This window comes from Poeciliopsis prolifica, unplaced genomic scaffold (assembly GCF_027474105.1).
Source record: "Poeciliopsis prolifica strain line A6 unplaced genomic scaffold, Auburn_PproV2 SCAFFOLD041, whole genome shotgun sequence".
NCBI lineage: Eukaryota > Metazoa > Chordata > Actinopteri > Cyprinodontiformes > Poeciliidae > Poeciliopsis > Poeciliopsis prolifica.
The window spans coordinates 1,278,649-1,303,130 of NW_026562416.1; the positions used below are offsets into that span (position 1 = coordinate 1,278,649).

The 24,482-nt window shown below is 41.7% G+C and overlaps 1 protein-coding gene across 3 annotated transcripts; it reads right to left on the minus strand.

Moving 5' to 3' along the window:
- Positions 1-12,823: 12,823 nt before the first annotated feature.
- On the minus strand, positions 12,824-22,093 carry LOC129375850 (sodium/hydrogen exchanger 3-like). Of its 3 annotated transcripts, none has more exons than XM_055055197.1 (16): positions 21,759-22,093; positions 19,125-19,427; positions 18,591-18,751; positions 17,653-17,731; positions 17,389-17,566; positions 17,083-17,303; positions 16,803-17,005; positions 16,231-16,320; positions 15,531-15,601; positions 15,329-15,458; positions 15,027-15,172; positions 14,328-14,451; positions 14,074-14,241; positions 13,940-13,970; positions 13,366-13,443; positions 12,824-13,293 (listed from the first exon to the last, which is right to left on the minus strand). In XM_055055197.1, the coding sequence occupies exons 1-16, from the start codon at positions 21,985-21,987 to the stop codon at positions 13,052-13,054; spliced, it is 2,454 nt and encodes an 817-aa protein (XP_054911172.1). In that variant the 5' UTR covers positions 21,988-22,093; the 3' UTR covers positions 12,824-13,051. The 3 variants fall into 3 exon arrangements, with proteins under 3 accessions (XP_054911172.1, XP_054911173.1, XP_054911174.1); XM_055055198.1 differs by lacking the exon at positions 21,759-22,093 and adding an exon at positions 20,675-20,962; XM_055055199.1 differs by lacking the exon at positions 21,759-22,093 and adding an exon at positions 20,707-20,915.
- Between the last annotated feature and the right edge of the window lie 2,389 nt (positions 22,094-24,482).

Here is a 24,482-nt window from a genome sequence, read left to right on the forward strand (position 1 = left end):
TTGGGTCTCAGAGGTAATAAAATTAACATTAAGACAGCCCACACAAAGGAAAAGAACACACCTCCTAATGCATATATTTAAATGAGAAGAATATGCATTCTATAAAAAATGGTTTGTTTCACAGCAGAAGTTGGAATCTCTTTGTGCTGAGTGAGAGTTTCCCAGAGGATGCATCTTCTGTTATTCTTTTGTCTTTTTTTACTCAGTTCTTTGTCTCTGTTTTGTAATGTCTTGGACTTTTGCTCTAGGTGAGATGCTTATTGTAAAGTTCTTCTTGGATTGAATTTCTCTGGATAAAACTCTGAAATCTGAAGTCTGACGTCGTATGATTGCTCTTTTCTCTCTGCACACTTACACAGACACAGGAATTCGGGACTAAGAATTAATTAACGAGCTAAATCAAGTTATTCCTCTTTTTAATTCTTAACAATTGGGGGCTTCGTCCGGTCCTTTTTCTCTGTGTCTCTGTGTGTGTTGCAGTGGAGGCTTGTTTGTTTGTGTTAGCCTGTGGAGCGCAGCTGGAACGTTGCGGAGCGATCTGCAGCGTGGCTTTTCCGCGGACTGATCTTGGTTAGTGTGTGATCTCTTTGTGTTTTTTTGTTTCTTCTTATTCTACTGAACCATTAGATAAGCTGGTTACACACCCGTAGTTGGCAGTGGCGCGCCTCAACCACACTCGACGGAGTGTGGATTTAGCTAGGTTTGCTCGGCCTGAGGGGTTACTACACTCGAACGGAGCCTGTGAGATTGGGTGTGAGATAGGAAAAAGGCCTGAATCGACCTTGGAGTTTTGGTTCGCTCCGAAAGCAGCTGATTATTCGCAGGGCTTATGAGAATTGGCTACGGTTGTATCACCACGTTCCAGTTTTGTTCTGGATCGAAAGGACCTCCAGATTTAAAAGTTGAATCACTTAAGCTATTGCCCGAGCTTGAAAGGACTTATGCTAAATTGGGAGACGGTCTCCTTCCGCAGCAACTAGTGCTGAAAATGAAAGTGATGTGCAGTAAAGTGCAAGAGACATTGGGGCCCCAAAGAATTAAACTCTGTTATCGATAACAATAGGGACTTTCCTTTTGCTTTCTTATCTTTCTTCATTTTCCTCGTTTGTCTCTGTGTGTTGACGTTATTTGGATTTTTTCCTGTGTGTTGACCACCTTGTCTGTTCGTGTGTTTTCGGTGTTTTTTGTCTGTTTGTGTTGTTTCGCCGGCGTGTCTTCGTGTTTTGTGTTTTGTCTTTGTGTTTATGTCAGTACGTTATCTGTTTGTGTGTCGGAGTGACTGAGCCGTTGTTTGTCTGTGTTCGTTGTGCGGTGGCCGTGTGAGTTTTGCAGTTGTCTGCGTGTGTTTTACGGCTCTCTGTATGTTATTGTGTGTATGGGAGACGGCGTTTGCAGCTGCTGAGTGAGTGTTGTGTTATTTTGCCGCGGTTGGTGCTTATATACTATTTGAGAACTTTATAAGAATAATACTCTAATATTAATAATATTAATAATACTGATGATATAATTTTTATCAGGCTATGTGCTTATATGGCGGTTGATTTTAATAATAACGTGTTAGCTTGTTAGTCTGCTTCTGTCTCGTGGCTTACGGTACAGGCGCATGTAAGGAGCTACATTAGCATTTAATTCAGCAGTTGGCTTGTTACGTTTGATGTGACTCCGGCTCGCTTTACAGTTCTCATGGCAGATGTAGTTCGTCAATAAAGTGATATTGTCATTTTGTTTGTCTGTTACACGTAGGCAGGTCGTTGGTTGTTACACGTGTCTGCAGAACAACTGCAGGCTGATTTTTTCCCTGGACAGATGCGTCTGTGAGTTTACAGGAGGCGACACAGGGCAGAAAGTTGTGGACCTGTTTTGGTGAGTTGGCCAGACATTGAACATTTCTTATACAATGATTGTTATCTGTGACTTTTTATGGGGAACCGGTGAGTTGTAGTAATAATGCTAAATTAAAAGCGGTGTCTGAGGTTTTGTCGCACCTCAGTCTACTCCATTCTCTGCAGTGCTGGCCTATATTTTGGTTGTTGATTAGAGTTTACAGGTAGGACCAGTTTGCAGGGTCATTTTTTGTTTTTTGTTTTTTCTCTCTCCTGCATAAATGTTTGCTAAGTAAATGTGTTGGTAGCTTTTCTATGGTGATTAGAATTAAGCCTGTTGATTTGTACAGATCGGATTACAAGTGTTTTGCCTAGTTCCGCCTCTTAACAGAAAAAAAAGGAGGTGTGATTGTCTGTGGATAGGATTGGATTACATTACACCAGTATTAAAATCCCTTCACTGGCTCCCTGTGGCTCAAAGAATATATTTTACAATACTGTTGTTAGTTTACAAATCACTGACCGGTTCAGCACCACAATACATCACGGAGCTGCTGTTGTTGTATCAACTTTCCAGAACCAAGAGAGGGAAGCAGCTTTCAGCATCTGTGCACAAACATTTGGAAGTTAAATTAGTGGTGGTCTTGTTTCGCAGGGCCTAGTTTCACACGTCATAGTCTGGTGCGGTGTCATATTGCAATTCTAATGAATGAGAAATATATAAAAGTACTTGTATAATGACTAAAATATTAGACTCTTGTGAGCAGAAGGCTGTCCCGTTTCTTAGACGTGTCTCCTTTGTCATGCTGATTATCAGTCACACCTCTGGAGAACAGATGTGAAACTTTGTTTTTGGTGTTGTTCCGTTCAAATAGGAAAGTTTGTCTTTTTGGACTTTAATACTGGTGCTGTGTTGTGGATTAATGTCTTTTATTTACTTATGAGGGATTTACAATTGATTAGGGGGAATTACAGGCCCTTTTTTAGGTTCACCTCCAATTAAATATTTATGATTTTGTATTAAGCGCTAAACCTTCCGTTTTTTTTTTTTCCCTGACCACACACATTTTTACTTAGTTTTGGCTGTTTTGGATGCGGACCAGGGGGGAAATTATTTTTCTTTTTTGCCGCGCTTTCAGTGTGTTTTACAGTTATGTGGGATTTTGAGGAACATCCCAAGGTATTTTTTGATAAGGCTGTAGATATGTGGCACAGGAAATCTGGTATACATTCGGCACGGATTTCCAAGATGCAGGAGCATTTTCGGCAAACTGTGTTGGCTGCCGTTCCTCCTTCTGTGGCTGGTTTGATGTCACAAAATCCTGTTTTGACCGGATGTGATCATGCAAAATGGGAAACATATTTGTTGCATAGTTTGCACATGTTTCAAGATATGGAGAGAAAAAAGGTGGATGATCAAGAAGAGTTGTCGCAGCACTTCCTTGGGCTGCAGTTGGAAGATGCTCAGTTCTCAGTGAATACACATAATAAACGGGTGCCAATAGGTGTACCTATTGTTCCTGCTGCCCCTCCGAGGGCTACTTCTTTGGCTCAGGCTCCTGTTGCAGGAACATGGTTTGGTCCACACTTCTATGGTGCTCCAAATTTGCAGACTGAGGTGTCAGCTTGGCATGGTGGTCACAGGCGGGGGCTCAGATGGTCTGGTGTTAGGAGCAAGGGTGGACGACGAAATGCCTGTCATCGCTGTGGCGAAATGGGACATTGGGCTCTGCAGTGTCCTCATAGGCCGCCGTCATCTGCGGACGATGCTGTCCAACGTACTTTCCTTGCTGTGCGGCCTCCAAATGCTGCATTAGTCACTGGCAGTGCTGGATCCCACCCTCACCAGGGAGCATGTTGACACGCCCCACGAGGCCTTTTGATCTGGAGCGTTGGCAGATCCCCTGATTAGCGGGACAGTTGATGGACATTTATTGTCATTTTTGGTGGAAAACTGGAGCTCTTTTTTCTTTCCACTATGAACACTGCCATGCTTTTTACAAGACTCTCATATGAATGCACAAGGGCTGAGGTTCTCTGAGGTGAAACAGACTCTGTCAGTGAATACATCTTTGGACACGGTGGGGGCAGATGGACTGATGGATCATGTCATGTCTGCTCTGTCATTTGCCTTCCTGGACAGTTTTTTGCTGCTGCTATAGGAGGAGCATATGGCTGATATGTATGGGGTCTAATTCAGCCAGAAAACACCTGACAGTACCGGAAACCCTGGATTCTGACACTTGCACCGGATGAGTAGAAGTCTGTTTCTTCATGTCACGCTGTCTAAAAAAACTGAATGAAATCAAGAGCAATTGGATGTAAATTTAGCGGGTGGGGACTGAATAGTAATTTTTTAGAATTTTGTGGACCCAGAAGTGTTGCTGCCGCAGTTTGTCTGACTGTGGTACAATTGGTTTAACATGCAGGACGAAGCAGTTACACATGTTTCTTTGGTTCTGTAACACAGCAATACAGTTCAGGACTTAGGTGGTGTGGTAAAATGCCTTTTATATGTTTTGAATTTGAACATTATAGTTTCTCCTCCTCTATTTTTTCTCTCCATCGACTGACACGTATAAAATATAACAAACAAGAATTGTCTGTGTAAACACTGGTTTTGGGACGTCTTTTGCTCCCTGGTTATCACGGTCTGTTTGACATCACACCAATCACATTTGGTTTTACATCCTCTCCTCCCATTTGATTTACAGCAATTTCTGGAGACAGGAAGATAGGACAACTGGCAGAACACATGATTTGTAGAAGACTGTTTTGACTTTGGTAACCTTGTTGTGCCGGTCAGTACTTTTGGGTTCCTCTCTGACTTATATTTTTATGTTGATTTTGATAGCGCTTTATTTAGTTTTTCTCTTGCCAGGGTTGTAGAGATGTGTTTTCTTTCCCTTACACAAGGTGACCGTTTGTGGTATGTACTTCTCCCACAGACGTTTGTTTTTCATTTAGGAATGTTTACTTGGGTTTTGTAATGGTACTTGGCTAGTTGTCTATTTTTCAGTAGATGTGAATTTGGTTTAGTGTGTTGATAATCTCCTCCTATCTGCTGCTGCACATTTGGCTATACCTCATTATAATTTGCCGTTTAATTTGGATTTTTCTATAACAGAACTGATGTTCTTTGCAGTTCTGTTTCAGAAAAAGGGGGAGAGCAGATAATTCTCCAGTAAAACATGAGATTGAAATGAGAGAACTGGAGAAAGCATTGCTTCTGTGGTGATTCATGCAAGGACTATTGATGCTTAGATATAAAAGTTTGTAAATGGTAAGTATTTTGATTGAATAGGTGGAGCAGAACCACGTGGTAAAATCATTCAACATCAACAGAGTTTCGCCAGAAGAACTATATGTGGAAGGCAAGGAGAGCCATCATGAGATGACATCTAATTAAAGAAGTATGTGCCATCCAGCCCGCACATATACACAAATATGCACAATCAATAACTTATTTTTGCAGCTTAAACGGAGACGGTTCATTGTGGGTGCACATGTGTGTTTCTTGGCTGGCATGCTTTCAAATCTATTTTCAGTCAGAAATTTTATCAAGATTTCTTTTGGAGTGTATTTTAATTACAACTTTATTTATTATATTCTTGTATTATACTTTAATAGTTTATTTGAGTTAGAAGGAAGTGCTTAATTGATTAATTGTTTTGATACACTGAACAGATAGAAAATAAATGTCACTATAGTAATCTCTGGCCTTGGCCCATCATTTTTGTGTGTGGTGGCCCGAGTCATAAGAGAAACCGTCACAGGTCAGGTTGATAAGGTGATTCTCCCCGTAAATATTAGAATTAATGTTTTTCCAGGTATCACAGGGAACGACACAGGTACGTTTTCACAGGTAGGTATTGAGGTGTTTTGAAGCCATTTCTCAGGATTTTTTTATATACAAGGAGTACAATTAACTGTCACAAGGATTTAATTACTTATTAGATTCCAGTGATGGATTCCAGGAACTAATGAGGTAGGTTGATGCTACATTTCAGGTATCAGGATCTCCAGGAAGTGGAACAAAATCCTGGGTTTGAATCATTTTATTTTTGGTACAATATATTATCCATAAGTTGCAGGCAAACGTGGGGATTGAATGGAACAAAATACAAAATTGGCTAAAATCTGTGCACAGACAAAATTTTAATGGGGTAGTTGCAGTGCCTGTTATATTGCCTGTTGCTTTGTTGTCTGTTAGGATGTCCATTAATAAATTTACAGGGCTTTTCTCTTCGTACGAGCATGAGATCAGAAGAAGATTTCCAGGGCCAGCCGTCAGAACTCCCAGATGGACAGGTAACCCTGTACATTTATCTCATAAAATATTTGTTTGATGAGTTACAGTTAATAGCAGCAGAGTTTGTGGAGTACCAGGGGTCACAGGAGAGGTCGGAGAAGTGATCTGCATCAGGATACACCTGGGTGAGGCTGAAGGTCATCAAAACGGCAGTGGTCTGAATCCTGCTTCACTGAGCTCTACCAAGTCATGGAGAGGACGTCTGAGCCGCTCCGACTGACGGTGTGATGAGAGACCAGGGTCTGATGGGGCCAGCAGAGGATCTTCAGTTCGCATCAGACCCAGAGGAGGAGCAACACTCTGGGCCAGAAGGATAGCAGATTTATTCCTGCTATAGGTTCTGGTTCCTGGAGTTCAACGTTTTGAGGCCCAAAACAGGCATAATAATCCTTTTTGGGTTTCTCTGATTGAATGAGAGGATGAAATCCCTCAATTACACTCACGGTGTTGGCATAATAATCCAATATTCAGTGAGCATCGCGTATTCAGGAAGGACGCCTGAAAAACTGTCGGGTTCAAGAAGAAAGAGTTGCCGATTATTGCGAACTGTTGCAAACATTTCTTCCTATTTTTTCTCCAGTCTTTTTAATTTTTCTTCACCAAAGATTTTATATCTTTCAGGAACAATCGATGGACACGAAGCAACATAAAGAAGTAAAGACATTATTGTTTAATATAAGTGTGTGACTGTATGTATTGGTGTGATTTTTCTCTTCACAGCATTGTTGTGTTTTTACTGTTGTTGTTTTTACTGTTGATATTTTAGTGCATAGTTGAATGTTTTTTACTGCTTTTAGGTGACAGGAAGTTTTTTTATGTTTTTGTGATTTTGTATTGATGTTATGTGATGTATGTTTTTCTTCTTTTTGATGTGACTGGGGGATCAAGTCTTGTTATTTTTTGGGGGTTTTGTTTGTAGGGAGAATGTTAATCTTTCTGTTAAATCCTTATGTGTTTGCTCCCAGGTAAGTATGGTCATACTTTAGGTGATCTCTTTTTTTAAAGATATCAAAAGGGGGAATGTTGAAATAAGAATTTTAAAGTAGCACAATAGTACATAAGTTAACTTTTAGGTTAAGATAAACTTAGATACAGATCCAAACTGGGACAGCTGGTGACTCTTTGAACTTACATAAATTTCTAATCAGAAAGCAGTCTTATACTCCTTAAGGAACATTTCAGACAGGGAGTATATTGGCTATCAGGGCAATAAATTCTTTACTCAGGGTTGAATAGTTCAGGCAAACACTAAAAACTATAGAAGTCTGTTCCAACATATAATCAAACATATTGGTATATTTCTTTAAGCATTAAAAAGTATTTTTAATTAGTTAGTTTAGATCCAAACTTATAGTCATTATTTAGCATTACATTTTGTGCAAGCTTGGTTAAAAATACAAACTACTTTCTTGTTGAAGCATCTTGAGGCAGAGATAACGTTCCAGTTCCACGCTGTAAATCAGGTCGGAGCCTGGTACGGAGGTTGGGTCTCAGAGGTAATAAAATTAACATTAAGACAGCCCACACAAAGGAAAAGAACACACCTCCTAATGCATATATTTAAATGAGGAGAATATGCATTCTATAAAAAATGGTTTGTTTCACAGCAGAAGTTGGAATCTCTTTGTGCTGAGTGAGAGTTTCCCAGAGGATGCATCTTCTGTTATTCTTTTGTCTTTTTTTACTCAGTTCTTTGTCTCTGTTTTGTAATATCTTGGACTTTTGCTCTAGGTGAGATGCTTATTGTAAAGTTCTTCTTGGATTGAATTTCTCTGGATAAAACTCTGAATATCTGAAGTCTGACGTCGTATGATTGCTCTTTTCTCTCTGCACACTTACACAGACACAGGAATTCGGGACTAAGAATTAATTAACGAGCTAAATCAAGTTATTCCTCTTTTTAATTCTTAACACCAGCAGCGTCCGTTAATTTTGGAAAACGCTCCCCGACTCAGAGCCTCATGTAGATGTCAGCTTTTTCACTGAGATCATTGGTACAAAAAATCTTTCAATGGTTTCACAAGAATGTGACGAAGGCGCATCCTTGAAAGAGGAAAGATTTCCTGTCAGCACGGCGATCTCTACCACACAGCCGGACGCCAAAGAGCAAAACATCTCCAGCTCACTAAAGAAAGTCAATCAAAAAGGGGACAAACAGCTTTCTAAGACTAAGCGCAACAAGAAGACCCCACTGTTGTGGAAATCCTTCCCCGAGGAAGGTGCTTGCATTGATCTGTCGTTTTTTGCTGGAAATGAAGACATCAGTAATGGTCCTCTGGCAGAACAACAAAGTCATCAGGCAGCTTTGCCCAGCAGCGGACCGAAGACATTTTGGAAAACGCTCCCGACTCAGAGCCTCATGTAGATGTAAGCTTTTTCCCTGATATCATTGGAACAAAAAATGTTTCAATGGTTTCACCTTACCCCTCTGAAAAGGTAACAAGTCATCCAAAGTGTGAGTGTGTAGCCAAATTGATGGAATTTCAACTGGTCCATATTGCAGTACAGAAGTACCTCATGAAACAACTTGATGAGATGTCTGCAATAAATAAGAAACTAACTGCTGAAATTAAAAAACAGAAAGACATGATGAGGAAAATACTGTCCGTAAGAAGACGAAGAAAGAGTCCAATGGTTTCTGTTGAAACTCAGACAGAGTCAGAAAATCGCCCACAAACAGTTGATCACAAGTCTGCTGCAATGGAAACAGAGCAAGACGCACAAGAAACCAGCAATCAGTTGAAGCTAGTCCCTCAAACACTTTCTATGCAACCTGCGATACATGTGTTGGACACTAGATGCCGCCTCAAACCAGTCCGACAAACAATTTATACGCAACCTGAGATACATGTGTTGGACACCAGAAACCATTTGAAACCAGTTCGACAAACACTTTCTATGCAACCTGCTATACACGTGTTGGACACTAGATACCATCTGAAACCAGTCCGACAAACAATTTTTAGGCAAGTTGAGATATTTTTATTTCTAAGAGATCAGCCCTCTGAAACTCAGTGGGCTGATCTGAATGGGTACCAGGATGGGCAGAAAAAGCTGTACAAGATATCTACAAGTCAAAACAGAATAGAATCGACAAAGAAACCTGGCTTTGAATTGGAAACCTTAAATAATGACACGGTTTCTGGAGCAAGCAGTAAACAGGGAGTTTCAGAAGCAGAAGGGCTTCAGACAGCCTCTGTTATAAACCAGATTCTAACTAAAGAAGAAGTGATCATTCAGCAGATCATTTCAGAAGAATTGACTGAATCTAAATGTCAGAAAAAGAAGCAGATGACAATGAGAGCTGAAATGGAAGCTGTTGTCATCCCAGTGGAGACGAATAACAAGTTGATTGAAGACACTAAAATACCAAGAAATGATTTAGACATAGTAGCAGAGATCCCCCAGACGACTTCTGCAGAAATGGGGACAGAAGGGGAGAGAGACCAGAGACCAGAGAGAGACCAGAGACCAGAGAGAGACCAGAGAACATCACCTCCACAGAGAAAGGTCACATTAAATGAAGATACAATACAAACATCAAGTCAGGACTCAGAGACTCATGCTGCAGAAGAGTCAGCTGAGGAGAAGGATAACTGTGATCAAGAAAGACCCATGAAAAAATTATCTCTGTGGAAACGATTTAGGAAGGCTGTATCTCCGTCACTTCTGCGGAAATTCACAAACAGAAATAAAGTCCATCCACTGTAGACATGAAATTATGTCTCCAGCACATTAGATTTCAAAGCTGGCTGATTGGGAATAATTGGATAAAGAGGTTCAGATGATGTTAATTGGACATTTTAATATTAAAAAGCCAGGACTGCACGGGGGGAAATGTCTCCCCGTGTAGGTGTGGGTTCACTCCGGGCGCGGCTTCCCCCCATTCAACAACATCACTGCTCAAATTCATCTATTTCAACATTTTTATTGCTAACTTTAAACAGAAAATAAGACAACCACATTTATTCATTAAAGGCAGATTTGGAAAAAGAAAATGTAAACATGGAACAAAAACAGACTTTTAGAAGTCTGAACCAAAACTAATTGGAAAGCATTTTGAAAACTATATATATATATATATATATATATATATATATATATATATATATATATATATATATATATATATATATACACACACATATATAAGAAAGCTACTAACCATGCATGGAGGGTTCCACCCCAAATCCAGCACCCTGAGACTGTACACGAGCCGCAAGGAAGGAGGCAGAGGACTAGTGAGTGTGAGAACCACTGTCCAGGACGAAACAACTAAGATCCATAAATACATCAGGGACAAAGCCTCAACAGACAATGTGCTCAGCGAATGTCTCAGACAACAGGGAACGGAGGTTGAGGTGCCAGAGATACCATCATGGGAGGACAAGCCCCTACATGGGATGTACCACCAGCAAATAACCCAAGTGGCTGATATCAGTAAATCCTACCAATGGCTGGAAAAAGCTGGACTCAAGGACAGCACAGAGGCCCTCATCCTGGCAGCCCAGGAACAGGCCCTAAACACCAGAGCAATAGAGGCCCAGATCTACCACACCAGACAAGACCCAAGGTGTAGGTTGTGCAAGGAGGCCCCTGAGACAGTCCAGCACATCACAGCAGGGTGCAAGATACTGGCAGGGAAAGCGTACATGAGCGACATAACCAAGTGGCAGGCATAGTGTACAGAAACATCTGTGCAGAATATGGACTGGAAACCCCGAGATCAAAGTGGGAAACACCCCCAAAGGTGGTGGAGAACGCCAGAGCTAAGATCCTGTGGGACTTCCAGATCCAGACAGACAGAATGGTAATGGCGAACCAACCAGACATTGTCGTAGTGGATAAACATCAGAGGAAAGCCGTTGTGGTAGATGTAGCAATACCAAGTGATTGCAACATCAGGAAAAAGGAGCACGAGAAACTGGAGAAATACCAGGGCCTCAGGGAAGAACTGGAGAGGGCCTGGAAGGTGAAGACCACAGTGGTGCCTGTGGTCATCGGGGCCCTCGGGGCAGTAACCCCCAAACTGGAGCAGTGGCTACAACAGATCCCAGGAACAACATCAGACATCTCAGTCCAGAAATGTGCAGTCCTTGGCACAGCCAAGATACTGCAGGACCCTCAAGCTCCCAGGCCTCTGGTAGAGGACCCGAGCTCAGAGGATAAGAACCACCCGCGGTGGGTGAGAAGGGAATTGGTTTTTTTGCCCGAGACTGCAAAACCCGACACACCAACCTGTGCATGGCTTGGATTGATTACAAGAAAGCCTATGACTCAATGCCGCATACTTGGATATACATATTTTTACAGTAAATGTATCGACAGAGAGAGACAGAAAGTGCATAGACCACATATGTGAAAGTCCTGTGAGTCAATTAATCATCTGTGGCCCCTGGATGATATTTAATTATTATTATTAGAACCGGCCCGGTCCGCATCAAGACTACATTCCCCACAATGCAACAGTTGCACTTGAAGTCACTGCAGCACGAGTGGTTTCATTGTTCATCATCAATCGGAGCAGAGATCAACTTTCAGGTTCCTCCTCAGAAATGGCAGAACGTTTAGTGACGCTCGAGGCTTTCAGCCCAGGTGGAGGCACAATTTATGTTTATGGAGGTAAAAGACAAACCCGTGTGCAGTTCCTGACGTTTCTATTTGAAATCAGGTAGTCAGACTGCAGTTAGGCCTGCTTATCGAAACCACTTTATGACTTTTTTCTTTTTGTCATTTTATTTCCTCTTCGCCTCCTGGGGATTGACCGCAGTTGCTATGCGACAGAAACAGTGGCGCAGCCAATTCCGCATATAGCAGCTTTGGCCTCGTTTCTTTCTAAAGTCGCTGCAGATTTAATGAGTTGCGGTTTTTGGGCTTAATAATCAGAATTTGTCATCCAGTCAGTTTTTGTCCATTATTTCCCGGATGATCCCTCCCTTTTGTCTTTGTTCATGTGAATATTTAACCTCTGGATGACGTTAAGCTTCGCGTTGCGCTCCAGAAAACAACAAACATCGAGTCTAATAAGAACAGCAATAAACATGGAAACAGCTACAAATCAATAACTCCCTAAAGTTGTTCAATTAAACGTCATTATAATTATTAATATTAATACAGTATAAGTGTCATTCATCTGTGCAGCCATCTGAGCTGCGGAGCCGCAGATCTGTGCACTACAGGGCCGTAACACACAACCTGGAGGCTGGGGGCAGCATGGGGGCTTTAAAACCCTTCATACAACAGTGGAACACAAAAACACGCACAAATTACCAAGTTTTTTTTTGTACTGTTGTAACCATGAAACAATCTCCCCTTCAATTCAACTGGAAACACATTGTTGATGTTAGCATTATAAAATAACTTGCAATTCAGTTTTGTGATCAACGTGATTTTCGCAGAGTGTCATCAGTTTCAATACTTCTTTAAAGACGTTTCATGCTGAGATTTGAACGTTTATGTGCATAACAAACCGTGTTGGTTCTCAGCTGCAGAGAACATTTATCCAGTTTAAATAAACTCCACCAAAACATTATTCATTTTATTTCTAAAGGATATTTTCATTCACACATGGATTAAATATCAAGCTGTCCTCTGCATGTCTGGCTTTACAAACTGATATAAATACATAAATGTGTCAAACATGAGAGGTTTTTTACAGCATTTTATGTTAAACTCTCAGCAAAAATAATAGACTGAAATTCAGATCATAGATTTGATTTATGTCCCTTTGATCATAAACCCTCCTAAAACCATAACTTCATTTTCAAAGGTCTCTGCGTCACATTCAGAGACAGGAACCTCCAGAAGCACTGTCTGCAGGAAGCTGTTCATCCTCAAAACAGTTTCACTTGATCCTCCGGTTGACATCCTGGCATTCATCCAAAGTCTGAAGTCATTTCCTGTTCCTGTGGCGGCGCTACAGGTGGTCATCGTCTCTATAAGGTGGGGGCGGTGGTGTTGACGGGTCCTGGTCCCGGACGGACTCACCGGACCGCCCTCTCGTCTGAGGGCGGTGGAGGTATCCGGGTGTCCTCACCTGGGCGCGCTCCGACGGCGCCACCGGGTTCACCTCCAGCTCGGCGTCCGCCAGCCAGGGGGGGATGTGCAGCGGCGAGGAGGGGTCCAGGTCCGGTATGAAGGCGGGGTTCTCCACTCCGGCTGCAGGGAAACGCAGAAACCGGGTCAAAATGAGTTCACAACGTAAAGGAATGGATGGTGCCGATGATCTACCTCCGGCTCTGTAGCTGACTCTCATGGGGAAGGAAGCATCGTAGCCTGAAGCGCCGTCTCCTTCTGAGAACTCAAAATCTGAAAAACATAGCGCTGTTTTTAGACAACATGAACAAAAAGGACGTTACCTTTGAGTTTGAGTGAGAAACTCCTATATTAGTGAGGAGAGACGGCGTCAACCGTCGCTAGGCGCGGTCGACCCGTCGCTAGGCGTGGTCCACCCCGTTGCTATGTCTGGTCTCTAGCGAATGCTAACTAGCATTAGCATTTATAACAGACTGTGCTAGCTGCAACGTACCAGAGAGCGATGGATAGAAGGAGAGAGGACAAGAGGCGCCACACCATAATGTAATTAACAGCATTAAGCCCCGCCTCCTGTCTCTGATTGGTTGTTCCCAGTTAGCGCTGCGAGAAGGCAGAGGGGCACTGCGGCTTTAAGGCCTGCTGGCAGGTTAACCTGCAGCACCAAACTGGTTAAACTTCTTCGGTTTATTTCTGTCTCAGGTTGTGTTTGGGTTTTCAGATCTCGGTACTTGAAATGTTAAATCTGGTGCAGTTGGTTTCAGATGCTAACCTTCGTCTCCAGAGTGGTGCTGTTTTGGCATCTGCAATGGAAACAGAAAAGTTTAACTTTAAGAGTGTATAAATATACGCAGCAGAGGAGGCTCTTAAATCAAGTTTCCTGTTCAATCAAACTGAGGGCTGGACCTTCGGCTCTCTCTTTGTGTGCTTGGTTATGGTCTTCGGTGGCGCCACGCCCATCTTCCCGGACTTGAAGGACTCCAGGCGGCTCCTCATGGTTCTCTGGAAGATCTCCTGCACCTCGTTTTCATCCTGGTTGATGTCCAAGTGGTTGCGGCTGAAGCGGTACCGGTGCTGTGGGCCGGAAAGCGTCAGAAATGAGGACGGATTTGGTGTTTGGGGCATTGGAGCCGCAGCTCCAGCCTGCTGGACGGGCCGACCTGCTTCCGGCCTTTGTAGAGATGCTGGTCCAGCAAGTGGTGAGAGTTGATGCCCTCTGCTTCTCTGAGGCCCCTCATGTTCTGCTCATGCAGCTCCAAACTGACCGACGGCACCGGCTCGCTCCTGCAGGCACAAACAGGATTGTTACTGGTTTTGTTCATGCTGCTTTACACGAGAAAAAGGAAATTCTGCCAAAATCTGATCAGTTTTGTTTCTTTCATTACCTTTTTGTAATTGTAGGGTCAAAATAATCAACATTTTCAACTTGGAAACATTTTCACCTGCTAAATTATTGAATAAATAGACATCTAAGCTCAACAACAAAATATATTTATAACGTTTAATTTGATATGCAAGTTCTTCACCATCTGTGGTTTATTCTAGACATTCATATTTTAAAAATGGAGGAGATCATTTCTGCCAAAATATTCAGAAGTTTTGAAAATAAGAAATTTTCTAGAAAAAAACAAGGACATGTCTGAGCTTCAAACGTTGAAAATTCGCTAGAGAGGCTCAGATTTTGAGATTAAATTCAGAAATTTTCTCCAAAAACTTTGAAAAAAAAAAACCTGAAAACATATTTCTGCACCTAACAGTCATTGACCTTCGGAGACGCATCGAGAGCATTAGGAGACCCGAGGAACATCTGGAGGTTTGGAAGGAAAACCTGAAGGAAGCGTTTGGAGTCGTTCTCTCACCTCATCGCCAAAGCTCCGCCCTGATCATTGGCCATATCCGTCATGAAGTCTGGCATTGCCTCTTCGTAGTCTTCCCCAAACTTCTTCTTGAAGTCAACAAACGCGCTTTCGTTGCGGATGAACTCCAGTGAGCCTCTGCGTTCACCCTGAAATAAAACGAGAGCGAGATGACGTTTCACCACCTGCAGCCTCCCTGTGGAGAGCGGCGGATCGGCGCCCCGCGGATCGGCGCCTTACGGATTGGCGCCCCGCTGATCGGCGCCCCGCGGATCGGCGCCCTGGGGTCAAAGGGACATCCTCACCTCTTTCACGTACTCCATCGCATCCTGCAGGTTCAGCTGGTGGAAGACGTTGTAGAGGCGGTCCTGCTTCTTCCTCTCAGACGGCTTCAGTAACAGCCTCGACATCCACTTCTCCTCGAAGTTCCTCCACCTTCAAGCAAGAATCCACTGTAACTCCTGAGGTTGGTGTTGGATTTACAACAAGCCTGTCTCCTGTTCTTACTTATTCCTCATGTAGTTGTCTCCTATTTGTCCTGAAATGTCCTCAATAGCAATCAGCATGTGTTCAAACACCTGAAACAAGACAAATGACAGACTTTGTAGCTTCCCAATCAGAGATCTTCAATGTGGGGCTTGTGAGATTTCTCATTGGATTTTTTAAAAAATATTCTTTTTAAATTTCCAAGTTATAATTAAATATACCTGAACATAAATCCAACATGTAACAAATTACTAAAATTAAATGTGACACACATTGTTTTGTTTCACTGATAATTTAAGAATTTAACACATTTTAACGGAATTAAAAGGGCTGGAGTTGAATTAAGGCGCAATAACCACTTACACCACTGGGTGGCAGTGCTTCCCGCGCATTTTTCCCTGCTTTGCCCTCACAGGTGGATGAAGAAGAGCATTAGGAGTAAATGGCCTTATTTTAGTTTATTAACAGGTTACAACATCCACCAAGCACATGGATATGATCCCCAAAACGTTTCTGAACTTATAAAACACCTTATTTCATTTAATGGTCTTATGTTCATTTTGTTTTAGGAGAGAAGTAATCGTTTTACTGGGTTAGCGTTTCGGCGCTGCTATGCTAGCTCCTATGCTAGCTGCTAGGCTAGCTTAGCGACATATGTTTATATTATTGGGGTCCCAGGTTGAAAAATGTCGAACTCGGACTCTTTCATTCAGATATTTACCTTGTTCTGTACTTTTTCTATGAGTGTGAGCTCAGCGATTGCGGCTCGCTTCACTTTCAGCCACTGAACCAAAGGTTTCATCGTCACTCCCTGCAAGTCAGAAATACACAAAACAACATGAGAATCAAGGCAGCACAAGGTGTTTAGAGATGAATCAATAACATATTTCTAAACTATTTATTAGCCATCTATGAGGGGAGCCATATTGTAAAGTGGTGCCCATTTTTGTAAAGCAAATTATCATTTTTGTACTTGCATTTTCCCCCCACAGAATAAATTATAAAGGCTGGATTTCCCTTAATTTTTAGTGTGAGGTGAAACTGCTGCGCTAATACAGAAATGTATTGTTTTAATATCTTTTTACCACTTTTTAAAATTCTTGTTGGAGAATTACTTCCTGTTTTGTAAGAACTTCCTGTTGCTGACTGGATGGATCAGATGCATGATGGAGTCGATACAGAAAGTTGTGTTTATGTATTTTTGGAGCAGAGAAGATGAAAGTGTCTGAATAAATGATGGTCTGAAGGGACCGTCATGTGACAGGAAACAACCAACCAACCGTGAACGCTCACCTGGAGAATCACGGTGAAGTAGACGACGATGAGAGTCGTGCACACCATCAGGTTCTTCTCCTTTATCTTTGCCTCATTCAGATTCACTGCCAGTCCGTAAGCCACAGCCCCTCGCAGGCCACCGTAGCTCATAATTATCTGGTCAACAAAACTTATGGGGACGAGTCGGTACCTGTTCAGGATCCAGGTGAGGAAAAACACACCTGAAACATAAGCAGGAAGGGTCAGGTCCGCGACTGGTCGATTTCCCTCTCAGACAACGAAGGCCAGAAACTCTCACCGATGAATCTGTAGATGAGGATGAAGAGCAGCGTGAGGAGGATGAAGCCCGTGTTCCAGACCCAGATGGTCTTATCGATGGCGGAGATGCCGAGGAAGACGAAGATGATGGTTTCTGAGCCATTGGCGAAGACCTTCATGGCGTAACGGACTGTTTGGATGGAGTTTTCGTCCATGTTGGAGTTCATGTACTTCTGACAGCAAACGCCACAGAAAACGATCCTTCAGATCAAGAACAAAATCTCCTTAGCTTCACGTCCATAGTGCTGATTTTGGCCAGATTTGATCTATTTAACAGATTTCTCACGAGAGGATGGACGACAGTGACAGCATCTCGGCGGTGAGGTAGGCCAAGTATCCCAGGACGAAGATGAAGCCCGGCTCAATGATCTGGATGTTCTTGGTGCATCTGCTCAACAGAGATATCAGCAGGCCGAACACAAAGCCCAACAGGGAACCGCCGAACGCCACAACAAAGAAGGAAACTGTTGAGAAAAATAGAAGAGATTCATGGTTATCCGCCTTCACCAGGTCACATCGTTCCCAGATAAAAACTCTTTAAATGTCTCACTTATTCCCTTGATGATCTCCTTAGCATCGATTGCACTTCCTCCAAGAGACACGAACGCGTCGAAGACGTTGAAAAGCACCTAACAATGAGAAACAACTGGTGAACGTTGATTTAAAGTCCGGGTGTTCGGATCAAGTACAGAAAAAAGAGGCCGAAGCTGTTTACACCTCCTGTGTCGTTAAAAACATATATCTCCACTACAATGTTTTAAAAATTAATAATATGCACAAAAAAACAAAGATTATGAGATTAATCTCTGAACGTTTGAAAAAACGTTTGAAAAAACGTTTTTAAAAAGGTTTTTCTAACAATTCCAAAATTTGAAAGTTTTTCCTTGCAAATTTTGGATTTTTCTCAAACATTCTGAGGTTTTTTTTCACAATTTATTTAATTCTGAAACTTGAAAACTGCTTGAACAATTTAGACATTGGGAGCTCAGAACTGTTATTAATAAAATTTTTAAAGATTAATTTCAACCTTTCTGAGAGTTTCGAGCAAATTTTTAACTCTTTGAGCTCAGAAATTTTCAAATATTTTCTAGAAAATTTCTGACATTATTCTCAATATTAATGGGGAAATGTATTTTTTTCATCTACAAAACCTTTCTATCTACGATGCCATAGAAAGGTTTCTATCAACATGAAGACACTAATGTGTTCCTGAGTGTTGTTTTAAACATGCCAAACCCATAGGGGGCAGTGTAGTGCAAAGCTAAAACCTGTCAGCCAATCAGAATCCTTGTAACAACCCACACGTCAGAGCAAGTATGTGGTTATATATATTATTTCTTATGGGCTGTAATTTTTCTCAAATCTCCACTTCATTCAGAAGTCTTTTAGTGACATTAGACAATGTTCGCATGTGGTTCATATATAAAATCCATAAAGATGTTTTAGTTTCCGCAGCAGGTCTGCAGCTTCGTGTGGACATGTACAAACCACCGTAACGCCGTCGTTGAGCAGCGACTCTCCGAACACCAGGATGAACAGCACCTCGTTGACGTGAACCTGCTCAAACACGGCGATGACGGCGACAGGGTCAACGGCGGCCATCAGGCTGCCGTACAGCAGGTACTGCAGCAGCCCGATGTCAATGTCGCCTGCAAGACAAGAGTCAGGGAAAAATCACATGACAATTATCCATTTAAAATGAGACTTTTCCTCAAATCTATTCAGTTATTTTGTAAGACTTATTATTTTACATTATTTTTGTTTTGGTAAAATAGTTTTATTGAAGATCTTAAAGAAAACTTCAAATTCTAATTTGAATTTTGTTGTGCTAGTTTCATGGCACAAGCTAATTTCAAATTATAAAACAAATGCATGAAAAATATTTGCTTTTTTTTGTTATTTTGAAAATCTAATCTGAAATCCACATTTCATCAATTTTTCCCACAAAAATAAAAAAGCATAGATTTTATGTTGCATTTCAAAGCAAAAGTCAACAGCTGGTCCAATAGAAACTCTAGTTACCCATGGCTCCGCCCTGGTGGCACCCCCACAGCGACAGCCCCAACGTGGCGGCGTTCCAGCACGTGCCGATGACGGCGTGAACCAAGATGGCGCCCAGGTTGGTGAAGAAGAGCTTGTTGGGCATGGAGTAGCCGGTGTCCAGGATGATCTGCGGCAGCAGGTAGAAGAAGAAGACGGTCGGGGTGAGCTTGAAGGTCTGGGCCTGGTCCGCGCCCCACACCATCCCGCCCAGGATGAAGCCGAAGCCGATGAGCAACGCGCTCTCCGGGATGAAATTGGTGACATTGTGGTTGGCCTCAATGACTGGAGGGGGACAGGTCAGACGGGACAGTCAGTGAAAGCACAACGAGGCCAAACCAGTCAGTATGTCCTCAGCTTACACGTCTTTGTTTAATTATTCTGAACAGAAATCGGCAGCAAACCAGGCTGTTCTTTTAAAACGGTTGCCAAGCCACGTTTAGATGCGCCTTACTGCCACCTACTGGAACGGAGGCTCAGGATGCTGAATATGCCAAACATTTATAAACTACAGTCATAAAACAAAGCAAACAGCAGAAAATAAAAGCTGCATTAAAAAGGCTGCTTGGGCCAGTAGGAGGGAAAAATGACATTCATCTAAAAAACAGAGAAATATTTAGATTAATCTCTGATCTTGAAAAGTCAGAAACTTACAATAAAAAAATCTGTAATTTTGAGTTTTATCTCACAATTTTTTGAAAAAGAAACATGGAACTTTCTGAGTTTAAAGGTCAACAACTAGCCAGAAAAACTCCAAAATGTTATGATTAAACTCAAGCCTTCAAGAATTTATTTTTATTGAATTTCCTGTAATTTATCTAAATTTCTAAGTTGTTTTCCTAGGAAAATTTTGACTTTACAAAGTCAGAATTTAATTTTTTTTCTTGTCAACTCAAATGTTGGAGCTGTTTAGATTCAAGCTAAGCTAAACACTTAGCTGCCTGTGAATCACCAGTTTACCAGTTTTAGCGAGCTGAAAACATAAACATTTGGAGCAAACAGACAAACGTAGATTTACAAAATAAAAAAGTAATATGCTATAACTGTCAGTTTTACTGTAACCGAAGCGTGTATGAACAACGTCTGTCAGGTTGCAAATCATCGACTGCTGGTCTGAGACGCACCACTTTGTTCAGATTTATGATTAACCAGCCAGAGGACAAATGAAACCATTCAACTTTTCCCTTTGCAAAATATTATTTCACCTCACCAGGTGTGACTCAAGCTTTATTTTTCTAAAAAAAAAAAAGAGAAGAAGTCTGAGTATTACAAAAGAAATAGAAGTGATATAAAAAGATGCAGCAGACCGAACTTTACGACCTTCAGGATCCTGCAGACTATCGATCCACAGGAGTTTGGAGAGGACAGATCTGAGGGATAAACGGAGGAACGTCTATTCTGTCTTTTAAAAGCATTTTATTTAAAGTTTCTAAAATGGAAATCATTTTTATGGATTGTTTATAAGAGAGCAAAATAGATGAAAAATATTCTTATTTTTGTTGATAAGGTAACATTTCGGACCCTTCACTTACGGAGTTTGCCAAAGAAGCACACCATTACCCACAATGCAACGAGGTAGGGGGGCTCCACATGGTGCCATTTAAAGGAGACGATGGGGATTCCGGTGGCGTTGCGTCCGCCGCTGTGTTCATGATGGGATTCCTGCGGCGCCGCAGCCGAGATGCAGCAGAGCAGCAAAACCAGGATCATCATGATGGGGACCAATCAGGAGCCGCTCTGCTGTCCTCCTATCTGCCGTTGGTCATCCTCGTTCCTGAAGCGTCGCGGCTCAGGAGCTTTCCCGACCCGGAGCGTTCCCGACCCGGACCGCAGCCTTTTGTAGTGGAGCCGGCGGTGGGAGTGACGGACCGCTCTGGTTACTCAGTCACTCCTCGCTCCTTGCTCTGTTTGCTCTTTCCGGTCCCTAACAGATTTTTCAGTTTTACCGAGACAGAGTTTTGTACGATGGAGCAGAGGTCAGAGGTCACTGGTGCGCGCTGGACGTCCCTTCAGGAGGTTTTTAAGTCGTCAGTAATGATTGACCTTCATGTTTCTCAATCTTGGCTAAAGACTCTCCGGATGTGAGTGAAATAATGGAGTCGTCTTCACAGAACAAACTGTAGAGATGTTTCCAGGTGATATTTAAAGTTTAAAGTTCTGCATTTTGAAACTCTAAATAAAAGCTCCTTCATGTCCTGCTTTCATCAAAATAACTCAAAGAATCATTTTGACGCTCAAACTGTTTTCTCTTGTTGCAGAAACTATGTCAAATTAATAAAAGCAAGTCAAACTTTAAAAGATGCCCTGAAAGTTTAAATGTTATCATAAATAGAATTTAAAAAACAAATGAGCTAAATAAGAAGTTGTTTTGGTTTCTGTCTGGAAAATGTAGATAATTGTCAGTGGAATTTAAGTTTCTGCACCAAAAATACATTTTGTATTAGTAGAAAATATTTTAATTCACTTTAGTTCTGCTCAGTCCAGTTTTTTTAAGCTCTTCTGTTTCATTTTTTTATTCTTGATGATTTTTGACAGGTAGAAAATTTAACTTTTCTTCCAGACCTGATGGAGAAAGTTTTGTGTGTTTGTGACGTTTTCTAGTTTTTCTGGACTCACCCAGTTTGCAGAGCCAGGACACCAGGACCCAAAGCGCCACCAGGTACGGCGTCTCCACATGGTGCCATTTCCACGTTACGATGGGCAGCGTCTGGATGGCCGGCGTCTCGTGCCCGGACCCCGACGTCTCGTTCCCGCTGCTGGAGGCCTCCGAGGTTTCGCTGCTGGCCAGGCTGGAAGCCGCCATCAGCAGGCAGAGGAGCAGCGCCGACCTCCATCGCGCCGCCATGTTTGCTGGAAAACGTCTGCTTCCTTTCAGCCGCTCAGATCCGTGCTCTCATTCCTCCTGACCTTTGACTCCTGTCCCAACATCCGGACGCTGTTCCTCAGAGAGCATGACGGCCCGGTTCTGGCGTCCTGCCAGCCGGGATCGGGTTTTCTACTGCAGGTGAAGCTCAGCCCATCCTGATGCTCCACCTTCTCCCCCCACGTCTCACCTGGACCGGTTTGTTTGGCCACTCAGAGGCTCCACTGATGCTTTTGTTTCTTTATAAACTGAGAATCCGGGTTAAATTGCTTAGGGTTCTTCATTATGGCCTAGTTTTATTTCATTGTGACTTTTTGTCCAATTCATTTAGTTTTAGTTCATTTTTACAGTGTGTTTGCTAGTTGTCAGTAGTTAAGTATTAAGTAATAACAGTAACATTATAAGTCTGGATCAAGCAATAAGTCCTTATAAGACTTTTTGTTCTGTGAACAATAAGTTCTCCATCTCCACCTAAATTCTGAGAACAATAAGTCTCATTAGACTTATTGTTCTACTGAGAACAATAAGTCTCAAAACTCTGATTCTGGAAAAGATCTGACAGAAACGGGAGGAAACCGGGTGGCAGTCAGAGCCGAGGACATGAGGGAGATTCTTCAGACGCTTGTTTTGCTTTGTGCTGACCTTTGACCTTTTCAGTCTTGGTCGAAGCAGAACATGATTCTTCTTTGTTTGGGTGATAACTGATCGGTAAAGATGATTGAAGAGTCGTAAAACGCTTCCCTTCTACCTGAATGATGATGTTCTACAGTAACTCCACTGTCAGATTCCTATGAGCTCAATGACCAAAAGACTCACTTAATGCTCCAGAAACAGACGTGTAATTTATGTCAGAGTGAGACCTCTTGTTCATACTATTTGCCTGTTTTAATATTTCAGTTAAACATGTTTTTTAAGCTGCCATTGTGTTTCAGGGCCATTATAGACAGAAAAACAGTAAATTTTTTGTCAGAAAGCCTTAAAAGTTCTAGAAAACCTTTGGAAATTTCTGAGTTTGAAAATTTGTCAAAGAAAAAAAGGATTTTGACATCAATGTCAGAAATTTTCTAGAAAAAATGAGGAAATTTCAGATTGAACTTTCCATAAAGAAAACTCACGTTTTGAGATTTATTTCACAAACTTTTGAGAAAAAAACTGAAATTTATGTGAGAAGTTTAACATCGTCAACTTTTGAATCTTCTTCGAGGAGAAATACTCTTCCTAATGTTGGACGTCGTATTAAAGCATTGCTACTTGTACTTTACTTTTTAATCTATTTCTGTTGGCTGTTAAATAAAGTACTGACTATTTTCCTCGCAATAAAAAAGGAACATTTTTTTTTTCAGGCTTCATTTTCCCCAGTTTGCCAACAAATATGGTGGCTCATCATCTTTCTGTCACATGCAGAAACCAGAACCGAACTTGGATAATTGTTAAAGCTCAATTCATATCATGCAGAATGAGTTTGTAGCAGGAAATGGAAAAAACTCTTCAGATTACAGAATTTACACATTAAGCTGTACATAGCAATCCCAACAGAACGGACCTTCATAGAGGCAAATAAGGTGATGAACAAAGATCTGGAATGACATAAAAAACTGACATGTTTCACTCTGATTGGTCGAACAGGAGGAAGTTGGCTGATAAATACCAGCTCACAGACGCTGACTCAGCAACTTGAGATTTATTTAATGACCAGTAAAACTGAAAAACAAATAAAACGTGACAGAAACAATTTCCCAGAAAAACAGAGTTTTACCTTCCACTAAATTAGGGGTGACAAAGCAACACAACACTGCAAAAACACAAAGTGTTTTTGTCCAGTTTCTAATGGAAATATCTTAGTTCACTCAAAATGAGACAAAAGTAACTCATAAGTTACAACTTTAGAGTCGACAATTCCTTATTTTAATGAAAAAGTTCCATTGACAGATTATTTCACTTATAACATGAGAAATATCTTATAAGTGGAATAATCTGCCAATTGAGATAATTATTCCTTTATAAATGATTATAAAGGAATAGTTTATATTCCTTTATAATCATTCCTTTATTATTCCTTTATAAATCATTATAAAGGAATAATTAAACTATTTCTTGCTGTTAAGTTGTATGTTAGTTGTATTACCACCAAAATTAAACCAAAGTTATTTGCCATGAAAGTCGTCCTTTTTATTTTATGGACTCATTTAAAGTCCAGTTCCTGCTCATGTAATGAAGGCATATTTGTGTGTAACTGAAAGGTTTCCTGGAGGAACCGGTCCAGGCCTGGTAGGGATTTGAACCCTCGACCTTGGTGCTGTGAGGCCCCGTTTCAAACACCTTGAGCAGAAACTGACATCTTTCAGGTTTGGTTCCGTATTTTCCCAGGAAGTCGTGTGTTTACGGTACAGCTCTGTTGACTGTTCATTAGAGAACCTGCTGCATGCAGCCGGGTGGAGCTGGAATCCGGTGAAGCTGGAGCAAGGTGGAGCAGGAGC

Coding starts and splice junctions, on each gene's coding strand:
- LOC129375850 (XM_055055197.1), bottom strand. CDS start 21,987: ATGGCGGCGCGATGGAGGTCGGCGCTGCTCCTCTGCCTGCTGATGGCG. Junction 19,428..21,758: donor GTCCTGGCTCTGCAAACTGG/GTGAGTCCAGAA, acceptor GTCCCCCTCCAG/TCATTGAGGCCAACCACAAT. Junction 16,321..16,802: donor ACTTCACCGTGATTCTCCAG/GTGAGCGTTCAC, acceptor TCTGACTTGCAG/GGAGTGACGATGAAACCTTT.